At 38.3% G+C, this 19,422-nt stretch overlaps 1 protein-coding gene across 4 annotated transcripts in view; it reads right to left on the reverse strand.

Annotated features, from left to right (window-relative positions):
• Positions 1–19,422, reverse strand: part of TOMM70 (translocase of outer mitochondrial membrane 70) — a gene marked incomplete at its 5' end in the record, with an annotated part of 38,459 nt that overhangs the window by 4,403 nt on the left and 14,634 nt on the right. For 3 of the 4 annotated variants that reach the window (XM_081002703.1, XM_081002702.1, XM_081002705.1), the window contains 11 exons: positions 30–247; positions 2,360–2,482; positions 4,216–4,313; positions 4,508–4,624; positions 4,813–4,920; positions 5,465–5,599; positions 7,213–7,420; positions 10,885–11,033; positions 11,932–12,041; positions 12,256–12,382; positions 14,220–14,393. In XM_081002703.1, coding sequence (XP_080858829.1) covers positions 94–247; positions 2,360–2,482; positions 4,216–4,313; positions 4,508–4,624; positions 4,813–4,920; positions 5,465–5,599; positions 7,213–7,420; positions 10,885–11,033; positions 11,932–12,041; positions 12,256–12,382; positions 14,220–14,393 — 1,503 coding nt within the window. In that variant the 3' untranslated portion in view covers positions 30–93. Of the gene's footprint in view, positions 1–29; positions 248–2,359; positions 2,483–4,215; positions 4,314–4,507; positions 4,625–4,812; positions 4,921–5,464; positions 5,600–7,212; positions 7,421–10,884; positions 11,034–11,931; positions 12,042–12,255; positions 12,383–14,219; positions 14,394–19,422 lie in introns of those variants that run through there. The other variant, XM_081002704.1, reaches the window with a different exon arrangement.

Here is a 19,422-nt window from a genome sequence, read left to right on the forward strand (position 1 = left end):
TCCACCATTCAACACACTGCAACAGTGTCTTTAGGACTAGGTCGAAGGGGGCAGCTTTACTTTTAAAAAGGTCATTTCCCTCCAATTCTTTCTTTACAATGTTGGTGGTTTCAATCCATATTTCTTTGCAACTTCTGTCTGGGCATAGGCAGCATCACAGAGTGAGTAGAGGTGAGCCATTTCCATCTCAGATTTGGCTAGGTTAATAGCTTTATTAAACATTTCAATGGCTTTATCCAGATTGCCTCTGAAATAAAGGGGAAAGGTTGCATTAATGTAAAGGAAATAAAGCTTGATATGACAAGAGAAAAGCCCATTCTAAAACCAGAGACTAAAAATAATCCAAGGACAATGCCGGGGATAGAGCTGCATTCTGAAAGCTGAACTTTCCTCCTTAGCAATCACCAGTATTGTTATAGATATACAAGTCCTTTATCAAATACCATAAGTTAACGCTTAGCAGTTACATGTGGATGTTAAAAGAATGTGTGGTTTTTTCCAATTGAAAAAAAATTTGCAGCTTTGTTGGTGTCCTTTAACTACCGTATGCCATTTTTCTCTCAACTTCCTAATAGGCATTATTCGGAAATCTGTGTCCCTGTTTATCTGGTCTTAGAAATTCATTATGATGAAAGTATTTCGGAGATGCTGGATGCACAAAGATCTCCGAATGTCCATGTCTCAAACAACAGCTTCATTCTTTAATGTGCTAATTAATGTGATTGTTCTGGCCAGCTGTCACAACTTTCTCTAAAATACTAGGTATCCTATGGAAAATGTAAAGGTATACAGAAGTATGGCTCCCCCCAAAAGGTGCAACTTATATGATAAACAATTTGAGCAGGTTGTTTGTTTATTGCTGTTGTGTGGCCAAAACTCTTAGCTGTGAGTCCTGGAAGACCTGCAGACCTTTCCCCACCAGGCCTGGGAGGGCAGGGCCCTGACTGACTCCAGCTACAAAAGCTTGGGCTGCTGAACAGAATCTTGGGCTGGGGTATAGTTTAGGGGGTTTTGTTTGTGTGGGGGTTGTTGCTGTTATCAATTTTTGTATCTATATTTTAGATCTTGTGATTTATGTGGAAATTGTTCAGTTTGGTTGTGTACTCTTTGATGTTTTATTTACTGTTTATGACTACTTTTGTTAGGCTTGAAATTATGTAATGTTGTTTATGCTGTAAGCCACCTTGAGCATGGTTTATACAATGGAAAGGCAGCATATAAATAAAATGGTGTATGTACATATGTATGTAACTATGACTCTGCTTCCGTAATTCCTGCATTGCCTACAACACTTTTTGCAGTTTAGGCAGCATCTGCTGGGGCCCACGTCCAGACCTATATGCTATGAGCAATCTTAACTCTAAGGCTGCAATCCTAGGCCCACTTCCCTAGCATAAGTTCCATCGAATTCAGTGGGACTTAAAGTAGCTTACATATGACTACCTTATAATTAGGTGTGGGTGGAAGTACACATATCTCTCTGTGTGTATAGACACAGACAGACACAGACACAGATACACACTGCACTATTATATACTGCATCATGGTGCTTCAATGTCAGTGAGACCACATTGTTCACTACTACAGAACTGGCCCATGGGGTTATAGTGCTTTTGTCCGAGATTGGTTTCCAGCGAGGAAGCTTTTCAAAGTTTAGTAGCATGGTATGCATAATAGCTGCTTGTCTTTTGACAAGCTGGAATTGTAATCGCACCAATATGATAGTAGAGAAATGATACTGGTTTAGTAACAGCTGATGCCAAAATGCACTTCAGCTGAAGAAAAGTCAACATCAGTTCTGCAAAGGAAGTCACTAATGACTTAAAGCACTTGTTTTCAACTAGTACATCAGTACCTAACCAGAGAAGCATTTCTCAACCTTGGGTCCCATATGCTGTTAGACTACCACTCCCATCATCCATAGCCAGCAGGGGCAGCAATCATGGATAATGGGAGTGGTAGTCCAACATCATCTGGGGACCCAAGGTTGTGAAAGACTGTACTAGAGGATCAGCGCCTGATCCAAGGGATATACACTTGGCACCTAGAGTACAGAAGAGGGAGACGGGCAATGAAGCTTATCCCTTTCCTATACCAGCAGGGTTGGAGTACTGGATCAAGCTGGTGGCTGGATCCTTACTACCCAAACCCCACAGGGTCACTTTGACAAGCGTGTGGAACCATTTCCTTTGCAGACTGGCAAAGTGTCAGGGGACAGATTATCAGGCTCGTGTGGCAGAAGTTCTCTACTGCTGTGCTATAGGGCCATCTGCTTCCAACAAACAGTCTTGAAGGAAGAAGTCAAACGACAGTAATGTAGCATTCTAGACTCCCAAACTGGAAAAAATATGGTACTTACCTTTGCACTTCAATTGTCCCCATAGTTTCATATGCAAAGTCACATTTGTTATCAATTTCAATGGCTTTGCTTATAAGTTCCAAACCTTTATCTAAATCCTGCTTCCACTGAAGTTGAAGTAAACTGCAATAAAAACAATTGCAGGCCTAAGTGAATTGTATGAAAACAACAGACCTAACATAGTAGCATTCTAAGAAAGATAATACAGTCTGAAAAAGTAAAGAGCCCTAAAGTCAAGTAGGCTCTGGATCCAAGTCAGATATAGTCATTTACATATACAGTGGTACCTTGGTTTGCAAACGTTTTGGATTACAAACATGTCAAACCCGGAGGTTTGTGTCCCAGTTTGCAAACTTTTCTTGGATTACAACCCCTTCTTTTGGATTACGAACAAATTATTTTTGGAAGCCCCATTGGCGAAAGCACACCTTGGGTTACAACTTGTTTTGGTTTACAAACAGACCTCTGGAATGGATTATGGTTGTAAACCAAGGTACTACTGTATACCTTTTGTGACTGTATCATTGACAAAATAGAGGCCGGATTCTATTTAAACATGCCAACTTTTGTTTTTGTCAACAGCACAGCTGGATTCAAATCAGGTGAGAGTTCTTGGACAGAAATCCAACTGTTACTGCTGAAAGCAGAAGGTGAAACATTAAGCCTCTCTATCAGTTCAATCACACCTTTTAATCCAGCACATACCAAGCAGATACCTATTTATAAATTAACGATTATAGCTTGAATCCAGTGTGTCCCTACCACGAGGCTCCCATTAGTATGAATCAGTTTTCCACCCTTCAGCCCTCTCTGCAATCCCGCACACGTTTCAAGAAGAGGGGGAAAGATAAAACTAGCAACAACAATTATTTCACTTCTACTGGGAGCATCCCATAAGCAGAGCTCTGTTCATGGGAACTCTGGATCCAACCCAATAATATCACTATACCTTTAAAACATTTTAATGTTAGATTATTACCATCAATAAAGTGAGCTTTCCAGAAAATTATGGATTGGAATTTTTTTCCAAAATATTTACAGCTGCCCTTAAATGCTGGAGATCTGATTTAGCATGTTTGACTTTCATTTAGTAAAAAAAAAAAAATTACAAGAAGCATGTCTTACTAATTTAATATGTTGCATAAATATCTGAGTAGATTTTCCAGCAGCAATGAACTGAAATATGTGATTAGGAAAAAATGGAAGTCCAAGTAGTGTGATTTTAATTCAGTATTCAAACAAACTCAAAGGTTCACTTGGAAATTTTTACTGAAATGAGTATGTGTATCAATACTTTTAAAATACACATAACTACTCAACAGCATATTTGATTTCAGTGGAAGGGTTCGATGTGGAGGCACTGTTAACATATTTATTTTAGTATGCCTGAAAAGTTGCACATATACATACTTAGGTAGTACTGCATAAAACTAAGTGCAACATTTTAACTGAAAGATAACATAGTGGAATTTTTTTCACGCCACGTCCATTTACTAGGGAAGGATTTTATCCCTCTGTGTCACCCTCCTGATGGAACGGCTTCCATCAGTGTAATGGAGAGCAAAGCAGTTTTCAGTGATTCTCCTCCCTCCAATATAACCTGTTTAAGAGTCCCTTAACCTTCTGGACCACAGGCTGGAGCACAAGAGGAACAGGTCATCCAAAACTGCTTCAATCCCCATTTTGTTAACAGAAGCTTTACCATCAGTTGAGCGACAGAACTGGATACAACCCATTATCTTTTTAGACAGATTATTTCAGATCTAAAATTTAGGAGATGTTTTCACACATACAATAAACCACAAAAGCAGACCTTCAGATAAGTCATAAATGTAGCAAGCAAGTACAGTACTTACCCTTTATGAACATAAGTAGTAGCATTATCTGGCTCAAGATCAATACATTTATCATACATCTCATCAGCTTTGCCAAATTGCTGCTGATCTGTTAATGCCTGTATGAATAAACATAATTGAATAATGAAAGAAATGTAGTTTAAAGACTACGTTCCCATTCTCGTATACCTCTCCAAAAATAAGTGGCATATACTAGCCCAATCTGTTAGCACATGAAGTATTAAGAAGTATTATTTATTGAGCTGGTTCATGATAATACACAATTTCTTCACAACTGAAAAGAAACATATACCTGGGCATATAGTGCATAGCCTTCAGCACACCTCGGGAATTTTTTAATAACATCTTCGAAGCCTTTCATTGCCGACTGTACTTGTAAAGCGTTATTTCCAGTATAGGCTTGACGATACTGTTAAAAAAAAACCAAGTGACTATGTAAAAAACATGGCAGAAAACTAATTTATTGTCATCTAACCTCCAAGCAATAACTAATACATTCTGAAATGTAAACCATCAACTTCCTGAAAGCGAATCAGTATTTTGACAAAATATTTGACTGCTTGACAGTAAAATCTTAATAAAACCCCATATACTTACCAATGCAAAGCATTTCTGTGCTTGTGCCAAGGCAGAATCTGGCCGCAAACGGATACATTCATCAAAATCTTCTACAGCATCTTCAACTTGGTCAAGCAGAATTTTTAGCTAACGCAAAGAAAGAAGTATGAGCAAAGCTCTGCATGCTGTACAAGGAAAAGTCAATGCCACTGATAGAAATACCAGAAAAAAATCATTCCACACTCTAATTACCAGGGAAGACAGGCCTACTCCAATTAGAAAATATATTTTGCATGGGTAATTTCTAACCAGCTGCCTAGTACTTGTCTCTTGTTTATAGCAAGTTTAGCATCCATCCCCATTTAACACTAGTCTTGCACTTCTCTCCAGTTGCTTACTTTTTAGCAGTTAAGAGATATTTAAGAACTACTCAAATATCAAAGCACAGTTGTCAATCTCTCTCTCTCTCTAATATTCTGTAACAATATACTCTATATGTTACAGAGTATCTGATTTTGAAGGGGAAATAACCAAAACAACTCCTACCTACTACGAACTATCCCTGGATTATCACTTTACATTCTACTATTTTAATATTATATAGATATTTGCATTGGTTTGTATGTCACCCTGGAATCCCTTTGTGGATGAAGGTATGGGTGGGAAATTTAATAATAAGTAAAATAAATACCTGCCCTCTGTGATGGTAAACATCTGCATTCTGAGGATCAATATCGGCAGCCATATTAAAATCTTGAGTAGAGAGCAGAGGTTGTTGTTGTTGCATATACATACTGCCTCGCTTGATGAGGGCATTAGCACGAAGCTGTTAAAAGGAATAATGGAAATTATAGCTGCCAGCTAAAAAGTCTTTTCAGAGTTTTAGGCTGCGTTAGTCATCCCACTTACCTGGGAGTAAGCCCCAAGAAATGAAATGGTACTTACTTCTGAGTAGACATAATTAGGACTGCAGCCCAAGTTCTGATAGCATAGTTTTGATCAATCAGTCATGAAGTCCTATACTTGAGTAGTATTTGCAATCTGAACATGATACTGAACAAAATTACTACCGTTTAAACTGTTAAGAAGCCCCAAGCAAGGCTTAAAGCAGGCCATGATACAGTTACAGGAAGACAAATATCCTAGATCCAGAGAACTGAATTGGGTGCCCAGCTAAAATTGGATTCTTTGTTCTTCATTGCTCCCATAACACAGGGCTAGTCACATTATATTGAAGATCCAGGCACCCTTGTCATGATCTGGTATTTCTCTTATTCCTTCTGCAATTTAAGTTTCATATAGCCCTGGCATGGGGAACCTTTGGGCCTCCAGATGTTGCTCAACTAAAACTCTCATAAGCTCCAGCAAGCAAAGCCAATAACCAGCAATGATGAGAGTTGTAGTTCAGAAACATCAGGAAGGCCAAAGGTTCCACATGCCTGATATACCCTAAGGCAGTAAATACATACAGTGGTGCCCCGCAAGACGAATGCCTCGCAAGACGGAAAACCCGCTAGACGAAAGGGTTTTCCGTTTCTGAGTTGCTTCGCAGGACGAATTTCCCTATGGGCTTGCTTCGCAAGACGAAAATGTCTTGCAAGTCTTGAGATTTTTTTTTCGCTCCCCCCCCCCTTTATCTAATCTGCTAAGCCTTTAATAGCCTTTAATAGCCTTTTAGCAGCTAATCCGCTAAGCCTTTAAGCCTTTAATAGCCGCTAAACCGCTAATAGCGCTAATCCGTTAAGCCGCTAATAGGGTTGCTTCGCAAGACGAAAAAACCGCTAGACGAAGACTCTCGCGGAACGGATTAATTTCGTCTTGCGAGGCATCACTGTATTGTGGCTCATGGCCAATCAGTGGTTAATAGAAACTTTGTGAGCAGTTTGTCAGGAAATGGTTATGCAGGGTTTCACTTCCTGGTTAGGTTTCACTTCCTGGTTAGGAGTCAGAAGTGCTTTAGAAGTCTGAAGCAAAGATGCAATTTATGGCCAGGTCTCCTTGGCCAAAAATTTGAAATTCGCCTATTTCTAGGATAATTTTGTTTAATGTCTGCTACACAATGGGCAAAAGTAAATATTGGGCAATGTATAATGCCAATCCTGTGCTTGCAAGGAACTGAAGGGAGAAAAGGCCGGCAATATGCTTAATTCTTAGTCTACCACTTTTCCTCTGTATATGCCCTCCACCCCCACCCCCAGGGTAGTGGAAATTGTTTTCAACATTCACTTATTGAATTTATTGAAAAAACACTTAAGCCATCTCACTTGAATCCTCAAAAGGCATAGTAATGAAAATATGTACTGGCTGAGGTCAGGTAAGAGGCAACATAGTTACTTATATATTCTACTCAACAGCAGAATCATAGAAATAATTGAACAGAGTATCACTGCTTCATCAACTGCAAAATATTTCAGGAAAATAAACACATTCATCACTCACCTTTACATTGGCATCTTCCATACCAATAACCTGATTCAGATCAGGTTTGGCAGCGTTTGCATTACCAATAAGCAGGTAGAATGTAGCTCTTAATAGTAAAGCTTCTGCCATATATTTTCCTTTAGCCTCAATTTCTTTAGTACACTCACTAATTATTTTGTCATAGTTTTCTTCTTCCATATATTTCTTTGCCTTTAAATAGCCAGAGCTGAAAAAAACATGCATGGTGGTCATTAATGGACAGTGAGGAATTCTCCCTAATTCTAATAAAAAATTATGGAGAAGGCATTTTGGGTGGTATCACTGGCCTATACATTAACTCACAAACCAATTGGTCCAAAATATCCTATTCCTCATCAATCCAGCTTTTAAAATTTCAAATATGCAAATTAATAATTTACTTGAGTGTTATCAGAACTATTTCAACAGACAGCACATATTAAAGCACACAATCAAATAACAGATATATGTTCAAAATGTTTCAAGAATTTATCTTAAAAAAAGGTTTCAGTATCCCAAGTACTCTGACTTTATAAGGTGGCGATGGCCTTGAAACTAATGGTTTGAGTAACCTCCAGTTCAGAATGTTCATGTGTCCCGATTGACTAGTTGAATCAAATGCACTGTGTGTATACACACACACACACCACTCTTCAATGTGTAGCTTATGGTGCCATTCCTTTGCTATCTATGACCCATCTTCAGCAAAACTGAACACTCGAATTAACAGCATGTGCATTTGATATTCTCTTGAAACTGAACAACTGTCACTTCTCTTTTTGTATGCTCTCATACTCAAGTATCAAAAGAATAATTTCTGCTGCTCAGAAAATAAAATACAGTGGTGCCTCGCAAGACGAAATTAATCCGTTCCGCGAGAGTCTTCGTCTAGCGGTTTTTTCGTCTTGCGAAGCAACCCTATTAGCGGCTTAACGGATTAGCGCTATTAGCGGTTTAGCGGCTATTAAAGGCTTAAAGGCTTAGGGGATTAGCTGCTAAAAGGCTATTAAAGGCTATTAAAGGCTTAGCAGATTAGATAAAGGGGGGGGGAGCGAAAAAAAAATCTCTAGACTCGCAAGACATTTTCGTCTTGCGAAGCAAGCCCATAGGGAAATTCGTCCTGCGAAGCAACTCAAAAACGGAAAACCCTTTCGTCTAGCGGGTTTTCCATCTTGCGAGGCATTCGTCTTGCGGGGCACCACTGTATTGGTTTTAATTATTTAAAAGACTTCAATACTACCCTTTATTTAATACTAGCTTTCAACAACAAAATTCCCAGGTAGCTATCAGAAATGAAGCTAAACACAAACCTTTGTTCTAGTAATACCTGAGATTTAACCTCTAATCCCACTATTTGCACATTTATAAACCAAAGTGGCGGTGCTTTGGGTATTCCTTCCATAATAAAGAAGCATTTGTTTTTAAAAAGCAATAAATGTTTTTGCTTATTGTTTAAATTTATACATTTTCTTTTTGCACATATGCCCAACAATCTGAAAATGATTCTCCTCCTGCACTACAAACGTATTCTACAGTATCAGGCAAGTTGGTAGTGTACAGCTAGGGCAAACTTAAGTCATGTTCTAAGCAATTATTTTCCTTACAGATTTTCAAAGCTGAAAATATACAGCACCATGCATTTTACCTTTCTTATAAAGCATGCTTTAGAAACATAACGGTTTGCTCTACTTAATTCTAAGAAAATGTCACTTTCTGTGTACTTCTTGGATCGATACCTATCTTTCTGACTCAGTGGACCACCACAGAGGGAGGTGTACACCTAATATTCCTGATGACTTAAGCCAAGGAAAGAATCATAAAAGGGATGCAAAATGTCATGCTCCCTCACTCCAGCCTTCTTTCTTTCACTCTTTCCTCCTGCTAGCTCTAGCCATGGTAAAGTGCTGTGATGGTACCAACTATAACCAGGCTTCAATTAATGCCTAACTAGAATTTGAAGATAGTAAAAAACAAATCCTGGTTAATATTAACTGTGTCTGACCCACAGAAGTAGGGAAGCAAATACACATTTGTCACAATGCTAATATTTTAAGCATAGTTAAAGCAACATCAGGATAATTATGTCCACAGATCAGTCTCCCGAGCACTGGAAAATGCACAACCTAACACCAATTTTTTTAAAAAAGATATGGGGGTGGGGGGGAGATCCTGGAAATTACAGACTGGTTACTGGTGGAATGTATTGTTAAAGATTAAATAACCAAGCATATAGAAAAACAAGGCTTGCTGAAGTAGAACCAGGATGCCTTCTGCTAGGATAAGACCTGTCTCACTAACCTATTAAGAGTTCTTTGAGAGTGTAAGGAATTATATAGGTCCTCTTATGGATCACAAATTGGTTAAGTAAAAGGAAGCAGAGAGTTGGAATAAATGGGCTGTTCTCCCAATAGAGGGATGTAGGAAGCAGAGACTCATGCTTTTTAACTTTTTCATAAACAGCTTAGAGTTATTGAACTGGTCTTTGACTGTAATACGAAATTACTTACTTACTTACTTACTAACTAGCCTAGAGTTAAGGGTGACTAGTGAGGTGGCCAGGTTTACTTTTGATATTAAGTTGTTCAGGGTCATAACAATAACAAAAATGTGAAAAGAGGATTAGACAAATTAATGAAGGATGAGACTCTCCTGCTATTGTGCTCAGGGCCTGATTCTGGCCTTCCAATATGCATCTGATTGGCCCTTCTATAAATGTCTGTCCAGTATAAGTTAACAAGAAACTATCAACAAAACCAAATACCAGCTTCCATGTTGAGGATAAAAGGTAAAGGTACCCCTGCCCGTACGGGCCAGTCGTGTCCGACTCTAGGGTTGCGCGCTCATCTCACTTAAGAGGCCGGGTGCCAGCGCTGTCCGCAGACACTTCCGGGTCACGTGGCCAGCGTGACGAAGCTGCTCTGGCGAGCCAGCACCAGCGCAGCACATGGAAACGCCGTTTACCTCCCCGCTATAAGGCGGTACCTATTTATCTACTTGCACTTAGGGGTGCTTTCGAACTGCTAGGTGGGCAGGAGCTGGGACCGAAAGACGGGAGCTCACCCCGCCGCGGGGATTCGAACCGCCGACCATACGATCGGCAAGTCCTAGGCACTGAGGTTTTACCCACAACGCCACCCGCGTCCCATGTTGAGGATAGAGACATTTAATTACACTCTTATCCAATGATAGAAATGAAAACTATTATTATCATTAAAAACAAGCAGCAGCAAACATTAATTGGGGGTGACCCCATTCCATAAAAAGTTGAAAATGTTTTGCGAGTCTTAAAGTCTCACGCCCACTTTTTAAGAAAGGAAATCATGTTACATGCCTTCCTACAACATTGCTACAAATCACTTCTTGCTCACTGTCACAACATCTACCCATCAACCATACCTTATTACAAAATCACACACCCTTACACACAAACACATTAGCTAGTAACCTGTTACTCCGTGTAGGTGCCACAAGCAAACGGTGAGCTCGTCCTCACACTGGATGCAGACTCCTATTACTGGAAGGAATGTAAGCACTAGCTTTATTTAAATTTTCCTGTTTAATTAATTATATGTGATACCACAGCAAAAGTCCATAGTTATAAAGATGCAGAACAGACAATGATGAATACTAGAAAACCGAAAATTTACTCACTTAAGTTTATCATTTACTTACTTTTCTTTTATGACAGAGGCTTCTCCTTCTTTATCTTTATCTTCATCAGATTTCTCTCCCCTAAGAAGTGGTTGGGAGATAATGTCATCCGTGAAAGAGCTGAAGTATGATTTGATAAATTGTGGTGAAGGCATCAGAGGTTCTCTGTTCTGAAATAAGATGAACAGTGTTGGTTCAAATGCCATTTCTAATTTTTTTATCAGTCAATGGCAAGTAACTAATCCAACTGAAATTAGCACACAATTTAATTACACTTAAAAAAACTCTGATATCTGGTTCACTTTCTAAGTGCAGTTTAAGTGCTGGTGGCAGCCTATGAAGTACTAAACAGTCTGGCCAGGGTTTTTGAAGCACTAGTCCTTCCTTATCAGTCTGCTAATTCTTTTCCATCTTCATGAAGACCTTTCTTCTATTCCCACACCTAAATTAAGGGGGTGTTAATGAGGGTGCTAATTCTTACTCGAGAATACTCTTTCATGGAAAATCTGGATGAACGCCATGCTGTTATTAATATTCCAGGTCAGGAGGACTATTTTCCTGTAATATTGATACAACTGCTGATGTCTTGCTGGTTTACCATGATCACTGGTATTGTAGTTGATTCCTTGCTACTGAAACTGATAATTAAACTATCTACAACACATTATCCTACTGAAACCAAAGTATGTCTAACATAAATAAGACAGACCTCCATTTCCCTTCCCTTCCTGTTTTTCTTATGTTTACTTTTTAAAATAAGCTATTTCGGGTAGGAACCTGGTTTTTGTTCTTTGTGGAGAGCCATGTATATACCCGAACATGGTTGGTTTTTGGCATGTTATGCAGAAAAAGAAGGATAAATATCGTAAAGTATCTGACTTGTGGACTTGCTGCTTCTATTGCCTGTATCGGCTACTCCCACTGTAGTTACCAGCAATCCTTACTTTCACTAGGACCAGTTTTCAAATCACTTCACACTTGCTGTAAAAACCATTAGCACAGCTTTATTCTTGTAACCACCACCAAATCACAGGTGTGTTACTATCACAACCAATATTGAAAGCATACCTTATATTTTTCTTTGGCCTTTTCTTTCCCAAGAAGTTTAAGAACTTTATCAGCTAGCAACATACTTTGCTGATTTTGAAAGCCTTCTAAAATGCACACTGCAGTGACATCTGGGGATTATAAACAGAAAACAATGATATGAATTATGAGTTCTTTAATCCTTGAAAAACTTTATAGCCAGTTGCCACAATGTACATTTTATCCCTCTGAACACATGGCTTATACATACCCCTCTTTGCAGCCAAGGATTTTGAAAATAAACATATTCTTTTGCTGAATTCAAACAACTTCTGCATCTTTAACTTTAAAGTACAACATACTCACCTTCTAAACATTCTTTCTTATTGTCCAACTTCTCATGTGCCTTTGCACGCCTGAAGAGCGCTTTTATGTATCTGGGATTTAGCTCAACTGCCTTTGTACAGTCTTGTGCTACCTCTTTCCATTTTTGCTGTAGATGTAAGAATAACCAGTTACAAATATGCTATTTTCTCAAAGGAAAAAAACTACAGGAGATTTCTACCACTTTTAACACTGCAACCTAGTATGCTTTAATAGTTCTTAGTCCGAAATGATCTTATCTTCAGATGCTGCTCTAGATTTAAGTTCCAAATCCATCAATGCAAGCCTATGCTTGTTTACTCAAGAGCTAAGTCCCAGTGTGCTCTATGCAACTTACTCCCAGGTTGATGTGTTTAGGATTACAGAAAATGGTTACAAATACAGAGTAGTCTTACTAAAGTATTAGTAAACAGTTTGACCATAAAGCATATGAATTTTTCGCTCTCAAAGTAGCATCTTGGAGACAGATGTCCGGGAAAGCAAAGAGCAGAAGCAGCCAGTCAAAAAGGAAACTGGGAAACTCTGCAACTCAATAAGAAAATGAGTGTGTGCATGCTAAAACAAGATTTTCTAAAGAGATACAGCTGGTAGGAAGAAGTATTCAAAGCCTAGTGAAATCAAGACCTGGTACTGTACTATTCAAGCCCGAATAATGCAAATAAAGAAGAAATACCTTTAATAAGATACTTAGAAACATGCTTATTAGAAGTAAGTTTGCTACTGCAACTAAATTTAATGCAATCCTCCCACTATGATTCTTATACTCAGAACTAAGACCACTGTGTTCCATGTGGCTTATTCCCTTGAATGCAGGCTTGGGCAGATTGTCTATTTGAAAGCTTACCTCACCAGCAAACAAACAACATTTATCCTGCTTGCAAATTTCTTATCAGTTTCTGTCAAAAAGGTTTGCCATCTCACCTAGTCACACAAATTACTGGATTTGAAATTCAGTACTACCGTAATTCATAAATTCAATGTGTTAATACATTTTTCAGTTTGGTCATTAGCGTATTGCAAATAAAAATAGAAATATAAATTTATCAGCTTTAAAAATTTTGAGTATGGAGAGCAGTATATTTATTAATTTTCTAGAGCAGCATTAGGACAAAAGTAAATACAGTTTTCAGAATACAGAAACAGTAGAGTAAGCCGACAAACACAGAGAGTAGCCAGTATTTAATCAGAAATGTAAGGTATGGAAGTTTAGAAATCTAGCATTCCAAGAAACAGTGTCATCTTTAAAACCAAGAGAATCTCAGGTTCCATTTCAAATACACAGTCAGGCAACTGGGAATGTTATAATCTGTATAAGGCAGTGGTCTTTAGGAGATGCAACACAGCCATGTGTGAATCCTGCAATTCAGAACTTCCAAACAACAAAACTCATGAGTTTCATTTGGGTGTTCAAACTTAGCCTAACAAGGCAGGATATGCCCAAGTCCTTTGCTTCCCCCTCCATGCAAATGGGGAACAAGTGAGACAGCTTCAGTTAACCACAGCTTCGTCTGTGAACAGGGAAACTATGATTAATGGCTCCCAAACAAGCCAGGATTTGTTATCCAACTTTAAACTATGGTTTAATATATATTCACTTGTTTGGAAGGCATTAACCAGTTTCCCAGTTTGTATTTATCATGAAGCAATAGTAAAGTTCTCCTTCATGGTTTGTTTCCCTGCTCACATGAAGAAGATGTGTCTGAGTGCATGGAACTCATGCATATCCTGGATTCTTAAGTCTGAATTTGATCATGAAAACAAGGTCTATGTGCTGCTTCTCCCTACAAATGAATTGCAAACAGCAAGTATCACTTGTGAATTAGAAGAATTTTAAACCTCTGCATGTGCGGAGTTTAATGCCTAGGGGCTAGAACAAATAAAATGTCTAAACATACAAAAAAGCAGGTGAAGTCTATATTAATAATGTTTGTATTTAAGATACATACCAGTTGCTCATATGCTGCAGCTCTGTTCTGATAAAAAGTAGAAAGGTCAGCATTTTTCTCAGGCGGACATAAACTGATGGCTTCGGTATAGCACTGAATGGCTTGCTCATATTTCCCAGCTTTAAAATATTTGTTGCCTTTGTTCTTTGCTGCTTGGGCTCTATCAAGAGGGCTCTGGGAAAAAAAGATATATTTACCATTCATACATATTTTGAAAATACAAAAGGGTGGTCTTAATAAAACTTTAAAATCTCCAGGACCACCTTACAGAAACTGAGATATGAAAACTAGGAGCTAAACAGCACCTTAAACCTAGGTTATGGGCGCAACAACGGAATGTCTAGGCACATTTTTTAATAATAAGAATACAAAGCTGAAAATGAATGAACTGCAGCTAAAATATTATGTTCATTTTTCACACAGTCTAGTCCTTCCCCTGCCCACCCCCCATATATTCTTAAGAGGGTCTCTTCTCCAGTCTTCAGAGAGTATCTGGAAGTGGGAAGGCAGGAAAAGGTCCTCTTTTCCTTCCACTCTGCAGTTTTAATCTGAAATCTTAGGCGCAGTACTGTACCAAGCTCAGAAACTGCTCATGCTAATGAAATTCTGTAGTAAAATGCCTAGAAAAATAGGAGTTTCGAACACTGATGGGGGCTGATCACAAGAAAGCCACTATTTTATAAAGATGCTCCTTCTATAGGTAAACAAAATACAGCATTCAAAATGTGGCAAAGATTTAAATATTTTCCCCGCCTTTATTTAGAGCAATCTATATATAGAGCATCTTTAGAGGAGGCCTATATGAATCTCAGCTATGTATGGTTATAAGATGATGTGTATAAAAGGCTGCCACAGCTGCCAGCTGAGAGGACTGTTTAAAATATTTCCCTAGATCTTGCTACCAATTTAAACATAAACATAAATTAAACATACTCTATCACACTAAGATTATTATTTTAATAAATAAAATAGAAGTAGAAAATAAGCCTCTTTTTATTACCAGCACAGGAAGGCAATATAGCTTACACATGTATCTCCTTTCAAGTCCAAGAGAATACACAACTTAAGAGAGAAGACTGTTATGGTCACTGAACATTCTGTGATGCTTCTTGCTTGCTAATAGTTATGAGTGACCAGTTGATACTTGCACAATGACAGCTAACAAGGCAGCCTTCATGCTTTCCTGCTGACTTGGAACCTATGACAAGCCTTTGAAAGGCAACATTCTCCAACTAGAAAGGAGGCGCTAAGAGAAATTCGTGTTAGCTTGAACTTTAAATTTGGCCTCCTAGAGAGTCAGACAAGAGAGCTGAGTTTTAAGCTGGAGTTGACTAGAACTGGGTTCAGTCTTGGAGCTGAGTGAACTAGTTATTCTCTGGGAATCTCAGGAATGATCAGCAGCTGTATTACTAGCTTGCTTGCTTCCATAATGCTTTGCTTATTTTTTGTAAACTAAAAACAAGTATTTATAGGATACCATGTATCTCTAGGGTTTTTTTATAAATAAAACACTTAACTCTGTAGCACTGAACCTAGACAATTCTCTGCTCAAGGAAATGAGATGTGTGTTGAGGATGTTACTATGGACTTTTATTATTAAACTGCTCAATGTGCAACCAATGTGGTGACATAATTACATTCTCACTTGCAGCAATAACTAAGAATTACATCTTCAAACACTATGAATTTTGTTTATTTCTAAGGGGTCAAGTGGAAGAATTGACTTCTTCAAAATTAATGTTTTTAAAATTAAGACTCCTGGTTCTGGGGGTATAACATTTCAATGGTAAAATTTACATTATGGCCTCAATTCAAAGCTTTGTGGATTCCTTTGCAAACACAAGAACGTCAAACATGAAGCAGGCACAGGGCTGTATTGCATGACTTAGAAAATCATGTTGCTCACAATGGAGAATCCCTACAAGCATGCAAAATATCCTCTAATTTCTACATTGAAAGAAAACACATCATAACATAAATGTTAATAGTTTAGACATTAGTTGCTAGCAGATGAAATCTGTACTACCTGTCCAAAACTGCTCAAGTGCCATAATATAGACTTAATGTCATTTAGTCTTGCAAAGGCTCTTTGAATAGCGCTTTATGATTGCTACCTTGTCTCTCAAACACAAACTCCCTAAATGAGATAATGCAGGAGAGTATATTTGTTCATTTGTAAAGAAAACTATGGTAAAACCAAGCTGATAAAAAGGTTTGTGGTAAAAAAGTAAACACTAAAGGAATGTGCATTGGTCTTCATTATTTTTCCATGTCACAAAGCTTATGAACAAGGCCTTTGTTTTTAGGGACAGTGTCTTCTCAAGCAGAATGAGGAATTTGCTGTCATTTAATGGGCATGATCTCAGTGAAGCCAACATATGACAAAAATTGACTAGAGATATATAAAGGACAAGTTTCAGCTTTTTCCTTACAGATGTCTAATTAAAAGCTGTCTATCAAACAACACAGGCAATTTTTTATTCTTGTGGTCCAAGATCAGTACCAAAATGCCAGTGAAAAATAACTGGCACCAACCACTTACACCAACAAAAATGCAGTGATTGTCTCTATAAGATATTAAAAGCTTGAGATTTGGAATACCTTTGGCTAAAAAGAGATTTCCAAATTCTAGGCACCTACATCATTTGTTAAGAAGGATGACTTGGGGACTTTTTAATATTTTCCATTCATTAATACAACAACAACAACAACAACATCAACATACAAATGCTATTAAGCTGCCTAAACAATAGAAGATACTTATCCTATTTCACTTTAAAGAAAGGAATATATATATAACTACTCATAAGATCAATAAGTTTTAAAAGTGCACTTTTAAAAAAAATTGTCATTAATTATTTAACCTGATATGGAAAGTGCTAATATTCATTCTCCAATGCTTGCAAAGAGAATGCAAGCATTCCAATTTCACAGGATTTCCTCAAATAGATTAAAAAATAAAATTCCAAGTTGGAAACAGAATTAAGCAACTGTTCACATCATGCAATCGGACTACACATTTTCAGGGCACAAGAATGTAGGTAGAGCTACTTTGGGAGCTGTGCACCATGTAAAAAATAAAGCCCTTACTTTAAGCCATGCTTTATATTCCTAATCCATTGCCTGGCATAATTGGCAATTAACAGCTCCCATCAAATGCAAGAGACTATATACATTTCATTCTAAGATTAGAATGCTGGTAGATCCCCACTATCTAATGACTGCACTTGGCTTAGAAATCTCAAGAGACACCAAGAACTTTCATTTTTATCTATAGGAACATTTACTAAGACAGCAATAAGATGCCTGACTCTACATTAAAACAAGAACTGTTTCCAATTTATGTATCTTCCACATGAGTATTTATCTCTGCCTTTCTTAACTTGCACTGAATTACCTAGTAAGATTTAGACTGGGCACTAATTCCCAAACTGTGTGGTCATAAGTGCTAAAGTGTGATTTGAAAAAAGTTTCGGAGCCTCAGACTAGGCCATGGGGAAGACCCCATACAGCTTTAGCTGCCAGTATGTGAAATAAGACACCATCCTGAAGACAAAGATGCACTTGGATTTCCCAAAACAGCCATCAGTACAGATGGCAAGAGCATGGGAATCTCTGAAGCATTCATTACCACTGCCCAGAAAGCACACCTCCATGCTCTGGACACCCTGGGCAGTGACTTAATTAAGCACAGGGGAAAGTAAGCCTCCACTATGATGCACTTTGAACTGGAGCATCCTGCAGTTACAAGGTATCTTTTGAATTTAAAAACAAATTTCCTCCTATTTTAATCAAAAGCTGTTTATGGAATCAAAAGTTTGAGAAATATTTACATAAAATTTCAAAATATATGTCTCTAAATCAAAGCTGTTGCACTTTATTTCAAAGCAGTCTAGCTGAATCAGACAAGGCCCACTTAGTCCAGCATCCTGTTCTGTGACCAACTACATACCTATGAGAAGCCCACAATAAAGATATGAGAACAGCACTTGTGTTCCGGAGCAACTGCTAATCAGAGGCATACCACCTCTGAAACTGGATGTAATACTCAGCCATTGATAGCCTTATCCTCCATGCATCTGTCTAACCCAATTTTAAAGTCATCCAAGCTTATGGTCATAACTACCATCCTGTAGCAGTGAATTCTAGTTTAACTATGTGCTGTGTGTACAGTGGTACCTCGGGTTAAGTACTTAATTCGTTCCGGAGGTCCACCGAGGTACCACTGTACTACTTTTTCTCTTGTCCTGAATCTTCCAACGTCAGCTTCACTGGATGAGCCCTGGATTCTAGTAAAGTGGTAATTTGGTTGTCGAATGGCTTGGCTCCCAAACAAATCAGCTCCTGAATGCCACAAGCCCACAAGTGAGTGTTTTGGTTTACGAACACTTTTAGGAAGCCAAACATCCGACACGGCTTCCAATTGAGTGCAGGAAGTTCCTGCAGTCAAACAGACTCCCGGAACAGATTAAGTTCAACAACCAAGGTATCAGTGTATTATGAAAGGTGAAGAGTGCACTTCTAGCCACGTTCTCCACACAGTGCATCATTTTACACATCTCTATAATGTCTCTCCTTAGCTGTCTTTTCTTCCAAACAGAGAAGCCCCAAATGTTATATAACTTTTTCTCATAGAGGAATTGCTCCAGGGCTTTGATTATCTGGTTGCACTTTTCTACATCACTTCCAGTTCTACAATGCCCTTACTGAAGTCAGGTAACCAGAACTGTACAGTTCTGTACACCTATTTCAACAACTACATATCCCTGTTTTCAGAACATAACAGACACAGGAGCACAAATCTTAGAATCTACATTACAAATAACTAGCCTGTGGCCCTCCAGATGTTGTTGGACTACAACTTCCATCATCCGTGACCCATTCAATATACTTGCTGGGAAGTGGAGCCCAATTACATCTGGACAGTCACAACCACTTAGCTGTCCCGATCTATATCCTCCAGATGGATAAAAATCAGTTCATAAATGCACTGGTTTTTCATGTGCTCAGAGCTCTTTCAAAGAAGCAATAGGCATTATCTGCAAGAGGACTGTACCGCATGCATGACTACATAACTGAATTAGCTACACAGCCCTCACAGACAATGTTCTTAATCCAACTTGTTCATAAACCAAGCTGTTCTTAAACCAAGGTACCACTGTATATGACCAAAGAGACACACTTAACACACTTGGAATGTCCT

Source organism: Podarcis pityusensis (assembly GCF_964106645.2).
Source record: "Podarcis pityusensis genome assembly, chromosome: 4".
Taxonomy (NCBI): domain Eukaryota; kingdom Metazoa; phylum Chordata; class Lepidosauria; order Squamata; family Lacertidae; genus Podarcis; species Podarcis pityusensis.